Raw genomic sequence first — 17,451 nt, 5'->3', positions numbered from 1 at the left:
CACACGCGCTGGCTGAGCGCTGACGACGCGTCCCTCCTCCTTCTCGCTGTCCCCGACCATTTCGCAGTCCAGTCCCTGACCTCTCCCCTATTTCCACTCTCGCCACCACCACTCCGCGACAAGCTCGTGCTCCCCCCCAAATCCCAAATCTCCCAGGGGCCTCCTCGATCGATCCCATCCCCCCCCTCACTTCGCCGGCGGCGGCTGCGGCGGCGTAAGCGGCGACGACCGGTGGTGTGGCGTGTTCTACCTAGGGTTTCGGTGGGGGGAGGAGGGATGGCAGCGGCCTCGCCGCAAGTGGCAAGGAGTTGGGAGGAGTAGGCGGAGCTAAGAGATTTTTTTGCTCTCTCGCTTCTTCTCTGTGTGTGTGTTGCGTGGTGGGGAGGAAGATCTCGAGCGGTTGGAAACCCTAGTGGGGAGGGAGGGAGTGGGCGGGGGGGATGGACGTGGACTCGAGGATGACGACGGAGTCGGACTCCGACTCGGACGCCGCGGCGCAGGGGGGAGGAGGAGGAGGGTTCGGGAGCGAGACCTCCTCGGCGTCGCCCTCGGCGCCCGGGACGCCGACGGCTATGGGGGCAGGAGGGGGAGCTGCTCCTATCGCTGCTGCTGCTATCGCTGCCGCCGCGTCGGCGGCGGTGGTGGCGGGCCCGAGGCCCGCGCCGGGGTACACGGTGGTGAACGCGGCGATGGAGAAGAAGGAGGACGGGCCCGGGTGCCGGTGCGGCCACACGCTCACCGCGGTGCCGGCCGTCGGGGAGGAGGGCGCGCCGGGGTACGTGGGGCCGCGGCTGATCCTCTTCGGCGGTGCCACCGCGCTCGAGGGGAACTCCGCCACGCCGCCATCCTCGGCCGGGAGCGCCGGAATCCGTAATGCCCTTTTAAACCTCAGCTGCTCTTGTTTTCATGTATGGTTTGGGGGGATGGTGTTGGCGTGCTAATTGTTTAGTTTGCTGTCGACGAGAGCCAAACTCCATGGGAGTTGGAATACTTGGGTTTGTACTGAATCTTGCTCGGGACTTTGGAGTGATATGCTGGTTCGCGTACCGACTGATTTAGGGATATAACTTACTGTTCGGGATAGCAGCTAGAGTTGATTGTAGCTCTGGTGTTTCAGTGTCTTAGTTAGAGGTAGAATTCGGAGCATCTGCTGATGGTGGTATTGCTAGTGTAGGCTGGATTAGGTTAAAAACTCGTACTGGGAGGGATTTTCATGTTCTGCCTGGTTAGGAAAGCGATTATGAGTGGCACGTTATGACAATATATGCAGTGTAACTCATGTGCACATGCTGTTAATTGGAGGGCCAAATATGGTGCTCTTTTATGATTTGAGGCACAAGATTTATTTAATGAACAACGATACTCGCATACTTCTGTTGCGGTGAAGTACCAGTTCCTTTTAATGTTTGTTGGTTGTTTCCTTTGGATTATGATTGTCTTTGTATGTTAGAAGAAGCACTCAAAGGTTTCAAATTGGAAAAACATTTATGTGCTTAGACTGTACTGATGCCCTTGGATACCCTAGGGCCTAGGTTAAGGCGTATGGGTTAATTAATTAGGTGAACTATGCCGTTTCAAAAGTTAAGCCTGAAATGCTATTATACGCATTCCGGTTCTCCAAGTCTTATTGGGGGATTAGACGTTTTGGTAGACCGGGTGCCAAATGTATTGTTTCAAAACTGAGCTTAGAAATGTTGGAGGTTTTGCTTGTGATGAAAGGGAAAGTTTATCTTCTTTATAGGCAAATCAGCAAAATTGACAAGATCTTACATAAAATTATCAATCTCCTTTCTTGCAGGTCTTGCTGGTGCTACTGCGGATGTGCACTGCTACGATGTTTCATCGAATAAGTGGAGCAGGTATGTTCTTTTTAGTAAGAGCCTTTTTTAGTAAATGTTTTAATTCCTTTGGATATTATGCTTGGATGCCATGTGTAAGTTTTTCTTTAGATCCCATGAAATTTTATCTCAATTGCACTTGTTAGTTCTGTGCACTACTACATTTGATTGACCACAGTAAATGTTGTCAGGCTTACTCCAGTTGGTGAACCTCCTTCACCAAGAGCGGCACATGTAGCGACTGCTGTTGGCACCATGGTGGTCATTCAGGTAGCTTTAATCTTTTTGCCTTAGAGTAGTAGCTATGTCAGTTTTATCGTCAGGCCAGCACTAACCTGCTCTCAACTACAGGGTGGGATAGGTCCTGCTGGTTTATCTGCAGAAGACCTTCATGTTCTGGATCTTACACAACAACGACCGCGATGGCACAGGTGGCTGCTGCTCTAATTTCGTTTGGGTTTAGAATATGCTTTTGCTGCTATCCCTAGTGAGCATTATCATGTCTTGTATGTAGAGTGGTGGTTCAAGGGCCTGGCCCTGGTCCTCGATATGGACATGTGATGGCTTTGGTTGGGCAGCGTTTCTTGTTGACAATCGGTGGAAATGATGGTAGGAGATTGCTTATGTGCCTATGAAACCTAGATTTTGGCTACTTAAGATATTGTTCCATCCCAAATGATGTTGATACTAAGAGTGAATAAATGTTTCAGGGAAGAGGCCCCTGGCTGATGTGTGGGCCCTTGATACAGCAGCTAAGCCATATGAGTGGAGGAAACTTGAACCAGAAGGTGAAGGACCACCCCCATGCATGTAAGTGTGCAGATAATAAAAAAGGAAACATCTCCCCTTTGAAATCTAGATCAACGAGGTTCTTTGGTGATGTTGAGTTTAAATCTTGCTATTTTCTTGGCAAGATTCCCCAGCTACATCCATGAGCCAACATATGATAATGCCTATATTTTCTAATGAAGCTTTCAGTGATTGTACTTTTGTTTGATGCCCATATCATATATAGTAACCTGTTTTGGCACCATTAGACTACTTTTAGGGCTCCACTTTCTTTTGTTGGCCAAGAAGTTACAGAAAACTTTGGTTATTTACAACTCAATATTGATAGTTTGTTCAAAAGCAACTGCCAATTAAGAACAAGCTACAAGTGTTTCGTTAAGTCTACTTGGATGCAGAACACAGTAAAGTGTCAAACCTAATATCCTAGGGTAACCCACCACTAGCTATTTTCTGTAATTTCACTTACGCTTTTCAATAGATTGCTAGAAGTTGAGATAGTTTTTGTATACTTCTAATAGTCTGTGCCTCTGGTAATGTTGCTCAGGTATGCAACTGCAAGTGCCCGTTCTGATGGACTTCTATTACTCTGTGGTGGGAGGGATGCTAATAGTGTGGTAAGTACCATTCTATTTGTGAATAGCTTTTGCTGAGGAAATTTTGTTCTAATAGGAATATAGGGTTGAAATTCTCTGTTCTTAGTTTTTAGATTTGAATCTGCTCTGAAGTCATAACACGAGAATGGTTCATATAGCTTTTTTGGTAAGTGATATTTATAAGCATTGCATGCTTGTGCCAACAAAGCATATTTATTTTTTCTCATGTTACATCTGCTTCTTTGGATGAGTGAGGAATTGTGATGTTAAGTGCACTGAATCCATATGGCATGCTTGAAAGGCCTGTTTTGTTCAATTTCACTTGTAAAGCCATGCCCTGCAAATAAAAAAAATAGAATCGTCTGGGCTGGAAACTGAATATGGATTCAACCGATTAGTTTTCATTAGATGGTAAGTGATTAGCATTTTGTAGGTGAATTGAAATAAGGATATATATGGACTTTTCTTTTTGGTAATTACGATTTTGGAGAGGCAGTGACTTCTATTTGTATGTCCTACACTGTTTTACTCCAAGGCTCAAGCATATTTGTCAAAGCTAACTATGTAGTTTTTCCTTTTCTTTTGGGCTAAAACCATCAGCCCCTAGCAAGTGCATATGGCCTTGCAAAACACAGGGATGGACGCTGGGAGTGGGCAATCGCCCCTGGTGTCTCTCCATCACCCAGATATCAACATGCAGCTGTGAGTTGTGAATATCCTTTCCCTTCAATTTTCTTTATTTTTCATCTTGAGATGGATCCCACTGCATGGTTTGTGTCATGTTTTATTTCCTTTTGTTTCTTTAGGTTTTCGTCAATGCACGACTTCATGTCTCAGGAGGGGCCCTTGGAGGCGGTCGCATGGTTGAAGACTCCTCAAGTGTTGCAGGTTCCTTACTATTATTTGCTTTGTATACTTTGCACCTGTTAGTTCATGTGGCATCCTTTTGAAAAATCTCCCACCTTTTGTGGCAACTCGAAACATTTCAAGCAATTTCTTTTGATTGTAAGTAGGATAAAGACCATATATGATTAATTATTTCAATTACTAAGTTCAATATATTGTTTTCTGTTTGCTAAATTACCCATTTACAATTCATCAGCAGAGAACAAGATGCATGCTGTTATTGATTGTCTCTGCAGTTCATATATCTTGTATTATTGAAAAAAGTAAATGGTCTGAATAATACTGGAACACAGTCGGTAGTTTAAGCATTGGCCAGTTGGTCTTAGTATGCATGTATATTTTCTTGTTTCCCTAGGTTCTTATTTTTAAGCCATGCTGCCCTTTTTCAGTGTTGGATACTGCTGCTGGAGTGTGGTGTGATACAAAATCAGTAGTTACTACTCCAAGGACAGGAAGATATAGTGCAGATGCTGCAGGCGGTGATGCTTCTGTAGAGCTTACACGACGGTGCAGGCATGCAGCTGCTGCAGTTGGTGATATGATATATGTTTATGGAGGTCTACGGGGAGGTAAGACACTTCAGTTTCTTAGCCTCATCTGATTTCTGACACCAATTCTCATGTTTGAATTGCGATCCGCTGTCCTATGAGTCCTGTTCAGCTGTATTCAGCAGCACACGTTTTTTAAGTAGTAAAGATGTTATCCGATGAGGAACATGTATATTCTTTCTGGGAAGATAAGGAATTTAGGATATTAAGATATCAGTACAAATTTAATTAGCATTGACTATGTTTACATAGCAGATCCAAAAGGTTTTTAAGGTGATCCGGATTTCAGCTTAATGGATTTCCAATTAACATTAGTATTATTACAATATCCTTATCTGAATGAAAAACTACTCCTGGAGCTAACTGTTAACTAACTTTTTACACTTGCATCACTTTTTTGAGGGTTGACTTTGGGTTATCAGAGCGAAATTGCCTCCTATTCAAATTAGGATATATTCATATTTTTGTTGATGCTAAGTTTTGTATAGTTGCAATTCTAAATTCCCTTTATTGTTACTCCAGGTGTGCTGCTAGATGACCTTCTTGTTGCCGAAGATCTTGCTGCTGCTGAAACAACAAATGCAGCAAATCAGGCAGCTGCAATTGCTGCAGCCTCTGACATACAAGCTGGAAGAGAACCTGGTAGGTATGCCTACAATGATGAACAAACAGGGCAGCCAGCTACAATAACATCTCCTGATGGAGCTGTGGTTCTTGGAACTCCAGTTGCTGCTCCCGTTAATGGGGACATGTATACTGATATTAGCCCTGAGAACGCTGTGATCCAGGGACAAAGGTTTGTAAAATTTCGTAGACATGTTCCGATAGTTTTTATTTTATTTTATTTTATTTTTTTTGCATATCTATCAGTCTATTGAGTAGAAGCTACATGCACTGAAATGTGTCTTTTGGTCTTGATTTGCACAGGAGAATGAGCAAAGGTGTTGATTATTTGGTTGAAGCATCTGCTGCAGAGGCTGAGGCAATCAGTGCTACTTTAGCTGCTGTAAAAGCTCGGCAAGTTAATGGTGAGGCAGAGCATTCACCTGACAGGGAGCAGTCTCCAGATGCCACACCAAGTGTGAAGCAAAATGCAAGCCTGATAAAACCAGACTATGCTCTTTCAAATAATTCAACACCACCTCCTGGGGTTCGGTTACACCATAGAGCAGTAAGTAGAAAATGCAGTTAGTTTTACCGAGTTAATTCGTTACTTTATTTGCTTCTCTAGTTAATTGATAAATTCAAAACCAGATCATGATCTTTCCTTGTTCTACTGTTGAAATATATTGTATTACAGAAGCTGTCCCTGAACAACCTAGCTCAAGTTAGTTACAGCATTGTGAACTTTATTTTTTTCTTGCTCTTGTAGGTTGTGGTAGCAGCAGAAACCGGAGGTGCCTTAGGTGGCATGGTTAGGCAGCTCTCAATTGACCAGTTTGAAAATGAAGGAAGAAGGGTCATCTATGGCACTCCTGAGAGTGCAACTGCAGCAAGGAAGTTGCTAGATCGGCAAATGTCTATTAATAGTGTACCTAAAAAGGTATCTTACTTTGCAGATGTAATTTGACAAAAAAAAACAGCAAACAATTGCATGATTATCTGCTAAAACACTAAGGCAATGGCATACACTGGTGTGTGTTGTTGTCAGGGGGCATAAATGGAAGTCATGATAACCTTTGCCTTTAAACTTCTATGCTATTGTGCTATTAAGTACTCACATATTTCTATTTGATGACAAAATTATTCAGGTAATTGCATCCCTCTTGAAACCTCGTGGTTGGAAGCCCCCTGTGCGAAGGCAGTTCTTTTTGGACTGCAATGAGATTGCAGACCTATGTGATAGTGCGGAAAGAATATTTTCAAGTGAACCAAGTGTCCTACAGCTTAAAGCTCCAATTAAGATATTTGGTGATTTGCACGGTCAATTTGGTGACCTAATGCGCTTGTTTGATGAGTACGGTGCTCCTTCGACAGCTGGAGACATTGCGTGAGTATTTTCTGATTTTGAACTGCCCTGATTCATTTACTTATTCATTCCAATTTTGGGAACTTTTATGGCATTTTATTGGATGACAAAGCTGAAAAACCTTTTTTTTTTCAAAAAAGAACCTCTAGAACACTTTATGTTAAGTTGTTTTATTTTCAGTTATATTATTGATACTTTATCTGAACTTCTTGATTTGCGTATATAGGCTTTGGGTTAGAAAATGTTCGGTTAGAGGAGATATTTTCAATCGATCTTTCCTGACTTATATGTTTTCCTTTTGTTTTTTTTGTTCAAAAAACTTTGCAGTTACATTGATTACCTCTTCTTGGGAGATTACGTGGATCGTGGTCAGCATAGTTTGGAGACAATCACTCTTCTCCTTGCACTTAAGGTAAAGTTGTGAACAACTGAGCGAACCCTGAAAAAGTGCTATTTCAGCAGACAGTTCTTTTTCTCTCAAAAATGTAACAATTGATCTTATAATTCAGGTTGAATATCCTCTTAATGTACATTTGATTCGAGGGAATCATGAGGCCGCTGATATCAATGCTTTGTTTGGGTTCCGAATAGAGTGCATAGAGCGAATGGTAATGACCATGTTGCATTCTGACATTCTTATTAGGCTGTTTTTTATCTCTTGCTTATCACTGTTCTTTGCTAAAAACAGGGTGAGCGTGATGGGATCTGGACCTGGCATCGCATGAATAGGCTATTTAATTGGCTTCCTTTGGCTGCCCTAATAGAGAAGAAAATAATATGTATGCATGGTGGTATTGGCCGGTCTATCAATCATGTTGAACAAATTGAGAATCTTCAAAGACCAATTACCATGGAAGCAGGCTCGGTTGTTCTAATGGATCTTCTGTGGTCAGCATTTCAATAGCTCTTTGATACTACTATTGCAAGATTGTTCTTTATTTTTCCCTGATATAACCTATTTTTTAAATCTTAAAAGGTCTGATCCAACTGAAAATGATAGTGTTGAAGGACTTAGACCAAATGCCCGTGGCCCAGGCCTTGTTACCTTTGGGGTTAGTATTCTCTGTGTAATGTTGTGTCCAGCTCTTTTCTCCCTGTTGGTTCGTGTGGTTTCTGTCAAAATAACACGTATTGTAACTGCAGCCGGATCGTGTTATGGAGTTCTGCAACAACAATGACTTACAGTTAATTGTGCGAGCACATGAGTGTGTGATGGATGGTTTTGAGCGTTTTGCTCAAGGTCACCTAATCACTCTCTTCTCAGCAACAAATTACTGTGGTAATGATATGCTATTCTGACTTGGTCTGTTCGCGATTATCTCTTCAAGTTTGATTGTCCTGTTACTTAATATGATATGTATGCAGGTACGGCAAACAATGCGGGTGCAATCTTGGTTCTAGGAAGAGATCTTGTAGTAGTTCCGAAACTCATCCATCCTTTGCCGCCTGCCATTACATCTCCCGAGACCTCTCCAGAGCATCATCTTGAGGACACATGGATGCAGGTAACTCCTCTTTTATCATGTGATGCTCTTGGATTTGCAATAGGGTATTCCTGTCTATACGCTTCTAAGTTCTAACACCATCTTGTGTTAAAATCAGGAACTAAATGCCAACAGGCCGCCAACTCCAACAAGGGGCCGCCCTCAAGCAGCAAACAATGACCGAGGCTCTCTTGCATGGATATAGTAGCTTTGGCATGCGCTGAATTTATTCATTCCAAGTCCTCATCATTGGGTTCTGGCTAAGCTACATTTATCCGTTCTGCACAGAGGCAGACGATCTGTGCTCAAGAGACGTGCTAGCCCACAACAATTGCCAACTTGGAGGTCGTTTGCAGAGGAGAGCTAAGCTACAGAAAGAACCAAGGGTGGAGAAACTTCGCCAATCACCACCGACAGCGCTCTCCAATTTCTTTTCCCAAATCATGAGAAGTAAATGAACATATTCTTGGTCGTTCATCGGAAGATCCTACCTGCGAGGCTTCGCCCCTGTATATACTCAGATGATGCCCCAGCGGATAGGTGAGTGGGGTGTATGTGTTTTGGTCAACCGATTTGAGGAACAGAAGGGATAGTGTAACTAGTGGTTATTGTACTAGGTATTCTTTTCCTGTGTCTAGATTTTGTTTTTACCATGTTGGAAAAGTATTGGAGTGGCCAAAGGAGTAAACTTATTGGATGGGGTCCATCTAGTTGTTGTATAATAGCTGTCTCACCTATTTGTGTTATCACGCCTTCCTCCCATTTGTAATACTACCTGTCTCTGGTGCTGACATGATGTACAATATTATCCTTGTCGTCAAAATTTTGTGTAGTGAACAAAGTTGGTGATTGTTTGATTTGTTAGGGGTGGTAAGAGCAGCCTTGTATTGTACTGTCCAATTTTTGATCTTCATCTTTGTGCCACACTCCTATGATCTTGGGTTTGATCTTTTTCAGCTTTGGATATGAGCCAGGCTAAATTTGAATTTTATAACTTAATTTAGAGGTCTTTTTGGTAGCTCTTTGTTATTAAGCCTTAGCTTATGTGTTACTTCATGCTGAATGTGGAATGGAACGATGAATATATGAATGATCTGTGATAATTGTTCGATGTAAAAAAAAACAAATTGACTATTACAAAGAAAGTTAAAAAAAATGTTTTAAACAAGTATTATAAGAAATTTATATATTGAAAGTTTTTATAAAATAATTGTCATGAATACTGTCACAAAATCGTGTAATCCATCGCCAATACATCCTTTCAGTCCAAATAAACGGGTTGATGACTTGATGTTAAGAAGACCATGAATGTTGCATTTTTACTCGTTGGCCGGCACGACTGCCTCTGAAATATCAATGTCCCGTAAAAATTTCCCCATCTCTCTCTCTCTCTCTCTTTGTTCAAAAAAACAAAAAATATACACGCTGCAGTGCACTAGTCCACACGAGTTTATTACTCCAGTAGTAGTAGTAAACAAAAAAAACTAAGAAAGCGAAGCGTGGAAGCAAGCAAACGCAGAAAGCGATCGAGAGGCCGAGGCGCTCCCGCGCGGCGCGCCGCTCGCCTCAACATCTTATCTTCTTCTTCTTCTTCTTCTTCTTCTTCTTCTTCCCCACGATAAACACGTACGCGCGCGCCTACTCGCGGCCTCAGCTTCTCCTCTCTCTCTCTCCTCGTACGCGCCAACAAGCAGCAGCAACTACACTAGTACGTAGGTACGTAGTAGGCTTGCATACTCTGGCTCCATGGCGGCCGCGGCGGCGGCGGCGGCCCCGCGGCACCACCACCACCACGTCGTCGTCGGGAGCAGCCGCTCTGCGCCCGTGTCGGTGTCGGTGTGCGTGCGGCGGTGGTGCGGGGGCGCGTCGTCGTCGGCGTTGCTGCGGGTGGGGATGATCGGGGGCGCCTCCGCGTCGTCGGCGGAGGGGAGGGGGAGGAGGAGGTGGTGGCGGCGGGGTAGGAGGGCGCTCCGGGTGCGCGCGGCGGCGGGGATGGACATCGCGAGCGCGGTGGAGGTGATCAACGACCTGGGGTTCGACACGCTCACCTTCCTCGGCGTCACCGTGCTGGTCGTCCCGGCCTTCCGCGTCGTCAAGGCCAGCCCAGTGAAGTATCTCTCCCCCGCCCCCCCCCTCCCCACTCCCTCTCCTCCTCGATTGCCTCCTTCTGATCCCAAAACTGCATTTCTTTTTCTCCATTTTTGGGGGCGTAGATTCTTGGCTTCTTCTGCGCCGGCGTCGTGCTCAACCAGTTCGGCCTCATCAGGAACCTCACCGATGTCAAGCTCCTCTCCGAGTGGGGGATTCTCTTCCTGGTAACTTCTTTGTTAACTCTTTTGTTACCATTCTGCATTCTGCACTAGGGTTTTGTATGATTTACTCATTTATCCTATCACAAACAATGCAACTGGATAATACATTAATTTGATTGATTGATTGGTGTCTCTGGCTTTCCAGTTGTTTGAGATGGGGCTGGAGCTCTCACTGTCTCGCCTTAAGGCTCTTGCCAGATACGCCTTTGGGATGGGTTTGCCTCAGGTATATATGCTCTCCCAAATTTGCTACTAGTTCCTTGTGGTTTTATGCTTGTGATCATCATCATCATCAAATGTCACTTGGTAATTTAGAACTGGAAATATCTCTGCTCAACATGGTACAACTTTGTACATTTCAGAATCATAGGTTCATATCTAGTTCTCCTAGTCCAAGACAATGGGCTCTTTAAGATTGTTATATTTGATTTTTGACATTTCACTGATACAGTTATATTGAATTTGGTTTCTTTCAATACATTACTTTGGTTTGTTCATTGATTTCGACAAAGTTCTGTGATGGCTGACCTTATGCTCTTCAATATCTTGAAGGTTCTTTTGTCAACCCTTGCTTTCACGGCGTTCGAGCTTCCTCCTAATGGTGCTATTGGAACCAAGATTTTGCAGTTCCTCTTTGATTCAAGACCTGATCTGGTGAGATACAGTATGAATTGAAAATCTTAATACCTCTACCCCTACACCTAGATTATAACTTGTTTCACTTTATTTTAGTTGAGCAAACAATCTTCCTTGTTATCTATCAGAAAGATGCTTGAAATTTCCTTAGTTGCTTAAGTATAGGCCATCTTCCTTGTGATCTAGTTTCAGAAAGATGCTTGAAATTTCCTTAGTTGCTTAATTATAGGATTATTATTATGCTTTACTCTGTTGTAACAAGGATTAAGGATTTCCTTTCAAGACCAACTCAGCTGCTCATTATATTTAGTTCTGATATCTGCAGGTGAATATCAGGAGCGTTGATGAAGCAATAGTAATTGGGGCTGCCCTCTCACTATCCTCATCTGCTTTTGTCCTTCAGGTGTGCATTCTGCCTAATGACTGTATAATGTATTGGCAGTTTGTTTTTGAAGCAAATTCATAGTTTCTTTTTACACCAATTTTGCATAATTAGGCTTTTTTTTAAGAACTGAACTTTTCCATGGTGTGAAATTTATAGCATATCTACTTTGTGTTATGCTGCAAATTGTCATGGCATTTACTATTAGGTTGACTTAAATAAAACGGTCTTATTTTTATTTATACAATTGTTCAAGCAATACTTCCTGCTTACAGTAGTTGTATTGTCACTCTTTACACATAATTATTGATTTTTGGAGTGTTTTTGGATGTCATATGCAGCTTCTTGCTGAGAAAGGTGAACTCCCAACAAGATTTGGCTCAGCTACACTGGGAATCCTCCTCCTGCAGGTGATTAGCTGAATCTAGCCCTCTTCTTTTTCTTCACTGAACTGGCCCTTAATAGAAAAGTTTCTTTCTAGTGGTGTATGCTCCATTAATTCCTGGATGTCTTTTGCTGATACTTCACAGGATATTGCTGTTGTTCCTCTCTTGGTCATACTCCCTGTGCTAGAGAGTCAGGTACGCAAAAGGTCAGCACTGATGATAATCAGCCTACATGAAAGTTCCTGTGCAAAATACAGACCTGCACACTTGGATCTAATTTGACTTTAGGACTTGTATAGTGCCTTTGGAGATTATGCTTGTTGTAGCACCTTGCTTTAATGAGATTTTTTTTGTCTTCTGTATCTCTCGCTTACCCTGAGTTCTAGTGCTATTAGTAATCCGCTGAGTGGCTCTTGTGCTGGTTGAGCCAATTGCTCCCATTTTATTTTGTACTTTAAACTCCTTTTTACTCCTCTAATGCATTAGCAGAGCTCCTGCTGTTTTCGCTCAAAAAGAAAAAGATATTGTTTTTGTTTGGCAAATGAATATAGTATCACAAAGGTTGATATGGAGTATAATAAGCAATTGATTATCAAATAGTCCCTATGCTCTTCGACTTGGTCAACTACTCTATCACAAAATATTACCTTGTGTTTTGTATATTACAAATCAATGCTTACTACACACTTTGTTGCAGAATGTGGTGGAGCAAAGTGTGTGGCCAATGTTATTAGCTGAAAGTCTAAAAGCACTCGGTGGACTTGGCCTACTTTCCCTTGGAGGGAAATACCTCATCAGACGCATCTTCGAGGTCTGTTACTTTGTACCTTTTTAATACATTTATAAAATCAAATCTCTATCTTACAGTGAATATTGAATGAACCTTCATGCAGTTTGTTGCAGAGTCAAGGAGCTCAGAAGCATTTGTTGCACTCTGTCTTCTTACGGTTTCAGGAACATCCCTTCTCACGCAATGGTTGGGATTTAGTGATACAGTACGTCATTAAAACATTTTGAAGTGATAGTCACGTTTAGTTTATGATTTTCCTGTCTTTCTGATGTGCTCTTGTTAAACATATGTGTAGTTAGGTGCATTTCTGGCTGGGGCCATTCTTGCAGAGACAAATTTCCGTACCCAAATTGAAGCTGACATAAGGCCATTCAGAGGTTTGCTGCTTGGGTTGTTCTTTGTGACTACAGGAACTTCTATTGACATGGAGGTATTAACTGTTTACCTCCTTTTCACATGAGCAATGAGTTAAATGACTGAGCCATGATCTGTTTTGGTGAACATTACTTCATATCACTTAAATGAGAAATATGTATTGGAAGTATGTAAATGCATGCACGTCTAGTTGCATCTACTGCAACTTTCAGGCAGTTGTTGACAGTGGCATTGATGTGTTTTACTGTTTTTCTTTCTTTGACAAAACATCGCCGAATATTCCTTCAACCTATCTCAAGTTTTTGGCCCATGTGTATGTAGCTTCTCATCCGGGAGTGGCCTAATGTTCTGTCACTGTTGGGAGGCCTTATTGCAATCAAGACATTGATAATTACTGCAATAGGCCCAAGAGTTGGGCTAACTCTTCAAGAAAGCGTAAGGATAGGATTGCTGCTTTCTCAAGGAGGAGAATTTGGTTTTGTGGTGTTTTCGTTGGCAAACAGGTCAGTGATTATACACTCCTTATTTTTGTTTCTTTCCTGCTTTATCATGTACTTTTCGGATTTCATCAGCTATCGTTGCTGAAACAGGCTTGGTGTCCTACCACTTGAGTTGAATAAACTGCTCATCATTGTTGTTGTACTGTCTATGGCGCTAACTCCATTACTCAATGAAATTGGAAGAAGGGCAGCAGGGATCATCGATGAGAAATCAGAAACAAAAGAAGTATGTACAAACAATTATCTATACATCTATAGTGAGCATAGTTGTAGTTTATGCAGTCAGCTCTTAAGATGATCTTTTACAGAAACCAGCTGAGATGGTGAATTATGATGCCACTGAACCTATTGTGATTCTTGGTTTTGGAGAAATGGGAAAGGTATCTTGCACAATATTTTTTCCTTCATTTATTTGATACCAGGATCCTCTCCCATTTTTTGTTAATTAAAAATAATGGAAAATTTTCCTTTCTTGTGGGAGCTGGTCAATAGAATCATTTTTTTTGGCAGGTCCTTGCAAAGTTTTTGTCTGCACCATTATCTTTTGGGCTTGACAAAGATGCGGAAGGTTGGCCATATGTTGCATTTGATCTAAATCCTGCTGTCGTAAAGGTTGGAAATAAATGAATATTTTGGTATAGAAGTTGATGTGTTTTTCTTAATGTTAATGTACTCAGCTAACCGTGTGTGTTCACTCCCTAATAGTCAGCTAGAAAATCAGGCTTTCCAGTGCTATATGGAGATGGTTCACGCCCTCTTGTTCTGCAATCTGCCGGCGTATCTTCTCCGAAAGCTGTCATGGTCATGTATACTGGAAAGGAAAAGACAATTGAGGCTGTCAACAGATTGCGGCAAGCTTTTCCTGGCGTAAGCAATTTTATAGTAAAACCTTTTCATGATTTAGGAGAATACCAGGATTTAGTTTTCAGGTTGACAAAAAATATTAGATATTCATTGTACAACGAGTGAATGCTCTGGTGATAATACTCATTTGTTTTATCAGGTTCCAATGTATGCAAGGGCTCAAGACATGTCACATTTGTTAGATCTAAAGAAAGCAGGTGCAACAGAAGTTGTTCTGGAAAACGCTGAGGTAATTTTGAAACAAATTTGTCGTTCAGTATTATGAAATGACAATTGTACATGAACATTTCCCCTCTTGTTTTATATCTTTCTGCAGACTAGCTTGCAACTAGGCTCGATGCTTTTGAGAGGACTGGGTGTCATGTCTGATGATGTATCCTTCTTTAGTAAGCTTGTGAGAGACTCAATGGAGTTACAAGCTCAGGAAGCACTCAACAACATCGAAAATCGAGAAATTGATATCATGAAGCCACTTGAGGTTTCTGGAATTAATCCTCCCCACCTTTCCGAAGTTCTTTTAAAACTTTCTAATTATTGAAACTTGATTTCGTCATATAAGCTAAATATTTTGTTGCAGATAAGAATATCAGACTTGGTTGAGCGCAATGGGAATGGTTCAAGAATGATAGCCCAGGAGGATTCACTAAGGCTAAGTAGTCGCCCAAACATACCACTAATTGAAGCAACTCTAGAGGACCGAATACCCGAAACTACAGGGGAAAATGACCAGACTGGATATGACTTCAACAACATAGATTCTGAAGATGGTGTCAAATATTGTCTCTTGGAAGCTAGTGATGACGAAAGCGAAGCCTCCAATTCAAGCAAGGAAATGATCGACCAATCTGTATAGCGCCACTAGTAAAGAACCAAGATACTAAACTTCCACTTCTAGGATCAAGCCCATAGAATGGTAGCCAGGCAGAGCAGAAGTTCAGACCTGGCACTTCTCTTGCAATTGGACATATGCCTATAGCTTACATGCAGCATATATTTCTGAGGACTGGATTGATGGTTATCAGTGAAGGGCATATGATCACTGGATTATATGTCACTCAATCCTAAATCATGCTGCAGATAGAGAAAAATTTCAGCTGACAAACCTGATACTCATATACCTACTGATGCAGCTCAGAGTGCCAGACTGAAGGATCACCATCCAGAATTCAGAATAGCATTTTTACTTTTTACAGGACCCTTAATTTGTTCAGTTAGGACGACACCTATATGCATATATAGATGCACATTCCTTACACAATTGTGCTGTATTTGTAGCGTATATCGGACCGAACATTAATTCCTGTACCAATTCAGGTACGCACAGAGAATTACAGAAATAGTATTGCAGTCATCGTGGATTTGTGATATGTCGAATTTCTACCATTCTAATATATTGACGTGCAATCCTTTTGCGCGTTCACGAAAAAAAAGAATTTCTACCATTAAAAATGGTTAAAATAAATGAGTACGAACATCGGATTTCTGTGGTTAATTGGTCCAATTAACTCTAGGATATGATTTACACCTGAGCTGGTCACAATCATTCACATTGACATGGTACTTGCACCATGAGCCTGCACCCTCCATCCAAAAAAAGAGAAAAAAAATCTGACTATAAATCTTAGATATAGTAAAATTTGTAATGCATATATGCTTAAAACACCTACGTATATTTTTTTTACTAATTTGTTATAAAATTCTATGTATAAACTTTTTGTTTTGGCTGGACTAACACACTGCTAAATTCGTTTCAAGTTTATAAGTATAAATGTTATATGTATAAAGTTTATAAGTATAAATGTTATGCATAAAATTTATCTATGTATAAAGTCTGTATATTTTTTTTTGTCGGCCGTACGCTGCTAGTCGGGCTAAAGGCCCAGGAAGAATATATCCATTTTATTAATGATTGTTGAATAGTAATGTTTAAAAAATCCTGCAAGAGTAATTAAGAAACATAAAAATTGGAAATAGAAACGCTGCAGCTGATCAAAATCAGTTGGTGTTGACAATTTTTAAGCTTTGGACTCTTTTGGTTGCGTATGTCAGCATGATAAATTCTGGAGATGAGACGACCCAGAGGTACAAGCTGATTTTAGGCCCAAATTCCATTGTGGCCCAACTAAGATCATACAGCCCATCAGCTGTATGCTTATTCCATTATCCAAAATTAAACCGACGACTTGGATAATCCAAATCTTAAGGCTATGTTCGACATTCAGACAAGTCGGAAGCTAATTCTCCTAGTACGAAGAACAGAACAATTTATTAGCGTATGCTTAATTAAGAAAATTAAATATTAATTAATAAAAATTGAAAAATAGAAAAATATAATTTTTTCAAAGCAAATTTCGTATATATATTTTTTAAGAAAAATATGGTTTAGCACTGGGAGAAATATGTACGCGAAAAACGAGATGGTAGTATAGTTACAAAAATAGAGGAAAGAACATAGCCTAAATAAATCCTTTGATGAAGTAATTCATTACGTACTCCAAACGGAAAACGAGATGGTATAAGTTGAAAAAAAAGAGAGGATACAGTAGCTAATGGAGATGAGATGTAATCCAATTTTATTATCTGTAAAAAAAATCAAGCTAATTAATTAAGGGTTGATTTTGACGATGTGGCGGTGGATGGCGGCAGTGCGCGGCACTTGCACTCCCAGCGTAGCGGCTTGTAGTCGTCGCCGCCGCCGCCGCCGACGTCACCGACCTCCTTCACCGGCGGCGCCGCTGCACCTGCACCTGCATCTGTCGGCGCCGGCGGCGGCTTCGGTGGGTGGACGGGCCGCACCAGCACCGCCTCGCAGCGGCCTACGCACGACGGCCCGCAACTCCCCGTGCAGTCCGGTGGCCTCGACCCAACCATCACCTGCTGCTGCTGCGCCTCCCCCTGCACCGACATCGCCGTCGCCGCCACCGCCGCACCATTGTCGTTCATCTCCTGCGGCAAGTCCAACGAACGAGCAAACAGAGAGTGAGATCGAGATCATGATTGCATGTAGTAGTAGTACATATGCAAATGAACGGAAGTAAATTAATCGATCGATCTCTGCACTTACCTGATGAGTAATGGT

General features: G+C 41.8%; 2 protein-coding genes across 2 annotated transcripts; both read left to right on the top strand.

Moving 5' to 3' along the window:
• The first annotated feature begins 90 nt into the window (after positions 1 to 90).
• LOC4352808 (serine/threonine-protein phosphatase BSL2 homolog) lies at positions 91 to 9,131 on the top strand. Its single transcript, NM_001404742.1, has 21 exons — positions 91 to 870; positions 1,799 to 1,859; positions 2,030 to 2,108; positions 2,190 to 2,269; positions 2,353 to 2,447; positions 2,549 to 2,648; positions 3,172 to 3,241; positions 3,821 to 3,922; positions 4,027 to 4,108; positions 4,516 to 4,695; positions 5,197 to 5,470; positions 5,602 to 5,845; positions 6,047 to 6,217; positions 6,426 to 6,664; positions 6,971 to 7,055; positions 7,153 to 7,251; positions 7,332 to 7,531; positions 7,620 to 7,695; positions 7,787 to 7,922; positions 8,009 to 8,148; positions 8,246 to 9,131. The coding sequence occupies exons 1-21, from the start codon at positions 441 to 443 to the stop codon at positions 8,330 to 8,332; spliced, it is 3,030 nt and encodes a 1,009-aa protein (NP_001391671.1). The 5' UTR covers positions 91 to 440; the 3' UTR covers positions 8,333 to 9,131.
• Positions 9,132 to 9,751: 620 nt separating this feature from the next.
• LOC4352807 (K(+) efflux antiporter 3, chloroplastic) lies at positions 9,752 to 15,722 on the top strand. Its single transcript, NM_001404743.1, has 18 exons — positions 9,752 to 10,233; positions 10,341 to 10,442; positions 10,585 to 10,665; positions 10,992 to 11,093; positions 11,401 to 11,478; positions 11,799 to 11,867; positions 11,988 to 12,038; positions 12,541 to 12,654; positions 12,737 to 12,838; positions 12,929 to 13,063; positions 13,330 to 13,511; positions 13,599 to 13,734; positions 13,817 to 13,888; positions 14,019 to 14,120; positions 14,214 to 14,375; positions 14,512 to 14,601; positions 14,689 to 14,850; positions 14,950 to 15,722. Exons 1-18 carry the CDS (start codon positions 9,874 to 9,876, stop codon positions 15,223 to 15,225), a joined length of 2,376 nt encoding a protein of 791 aa, NP_001391672.1. The 5' UTR covers positions 9,752 to 9,873; the 3' UTR covers positions 15,226 to 15,722.
• Positions 15,723 to 17,451: the final 1,729 nt, after the last annotated feature.

This window comes from Oryza sativa, chromosome 12, assembly GCF_034140825.1.
Source record: "Oryza sativa Japonica Group chromosome 12, ASM3414082v1".
NCBI classification, from domain to species: Eukaryota; Viridiplantae; Streptophyta; class Magnoliopsida; order Poales; family Poaceae; genus Oryza; species Oryza sativa.
This window is presented reverse-complemented; position numbering and strand designations above follow the sequence as displayed.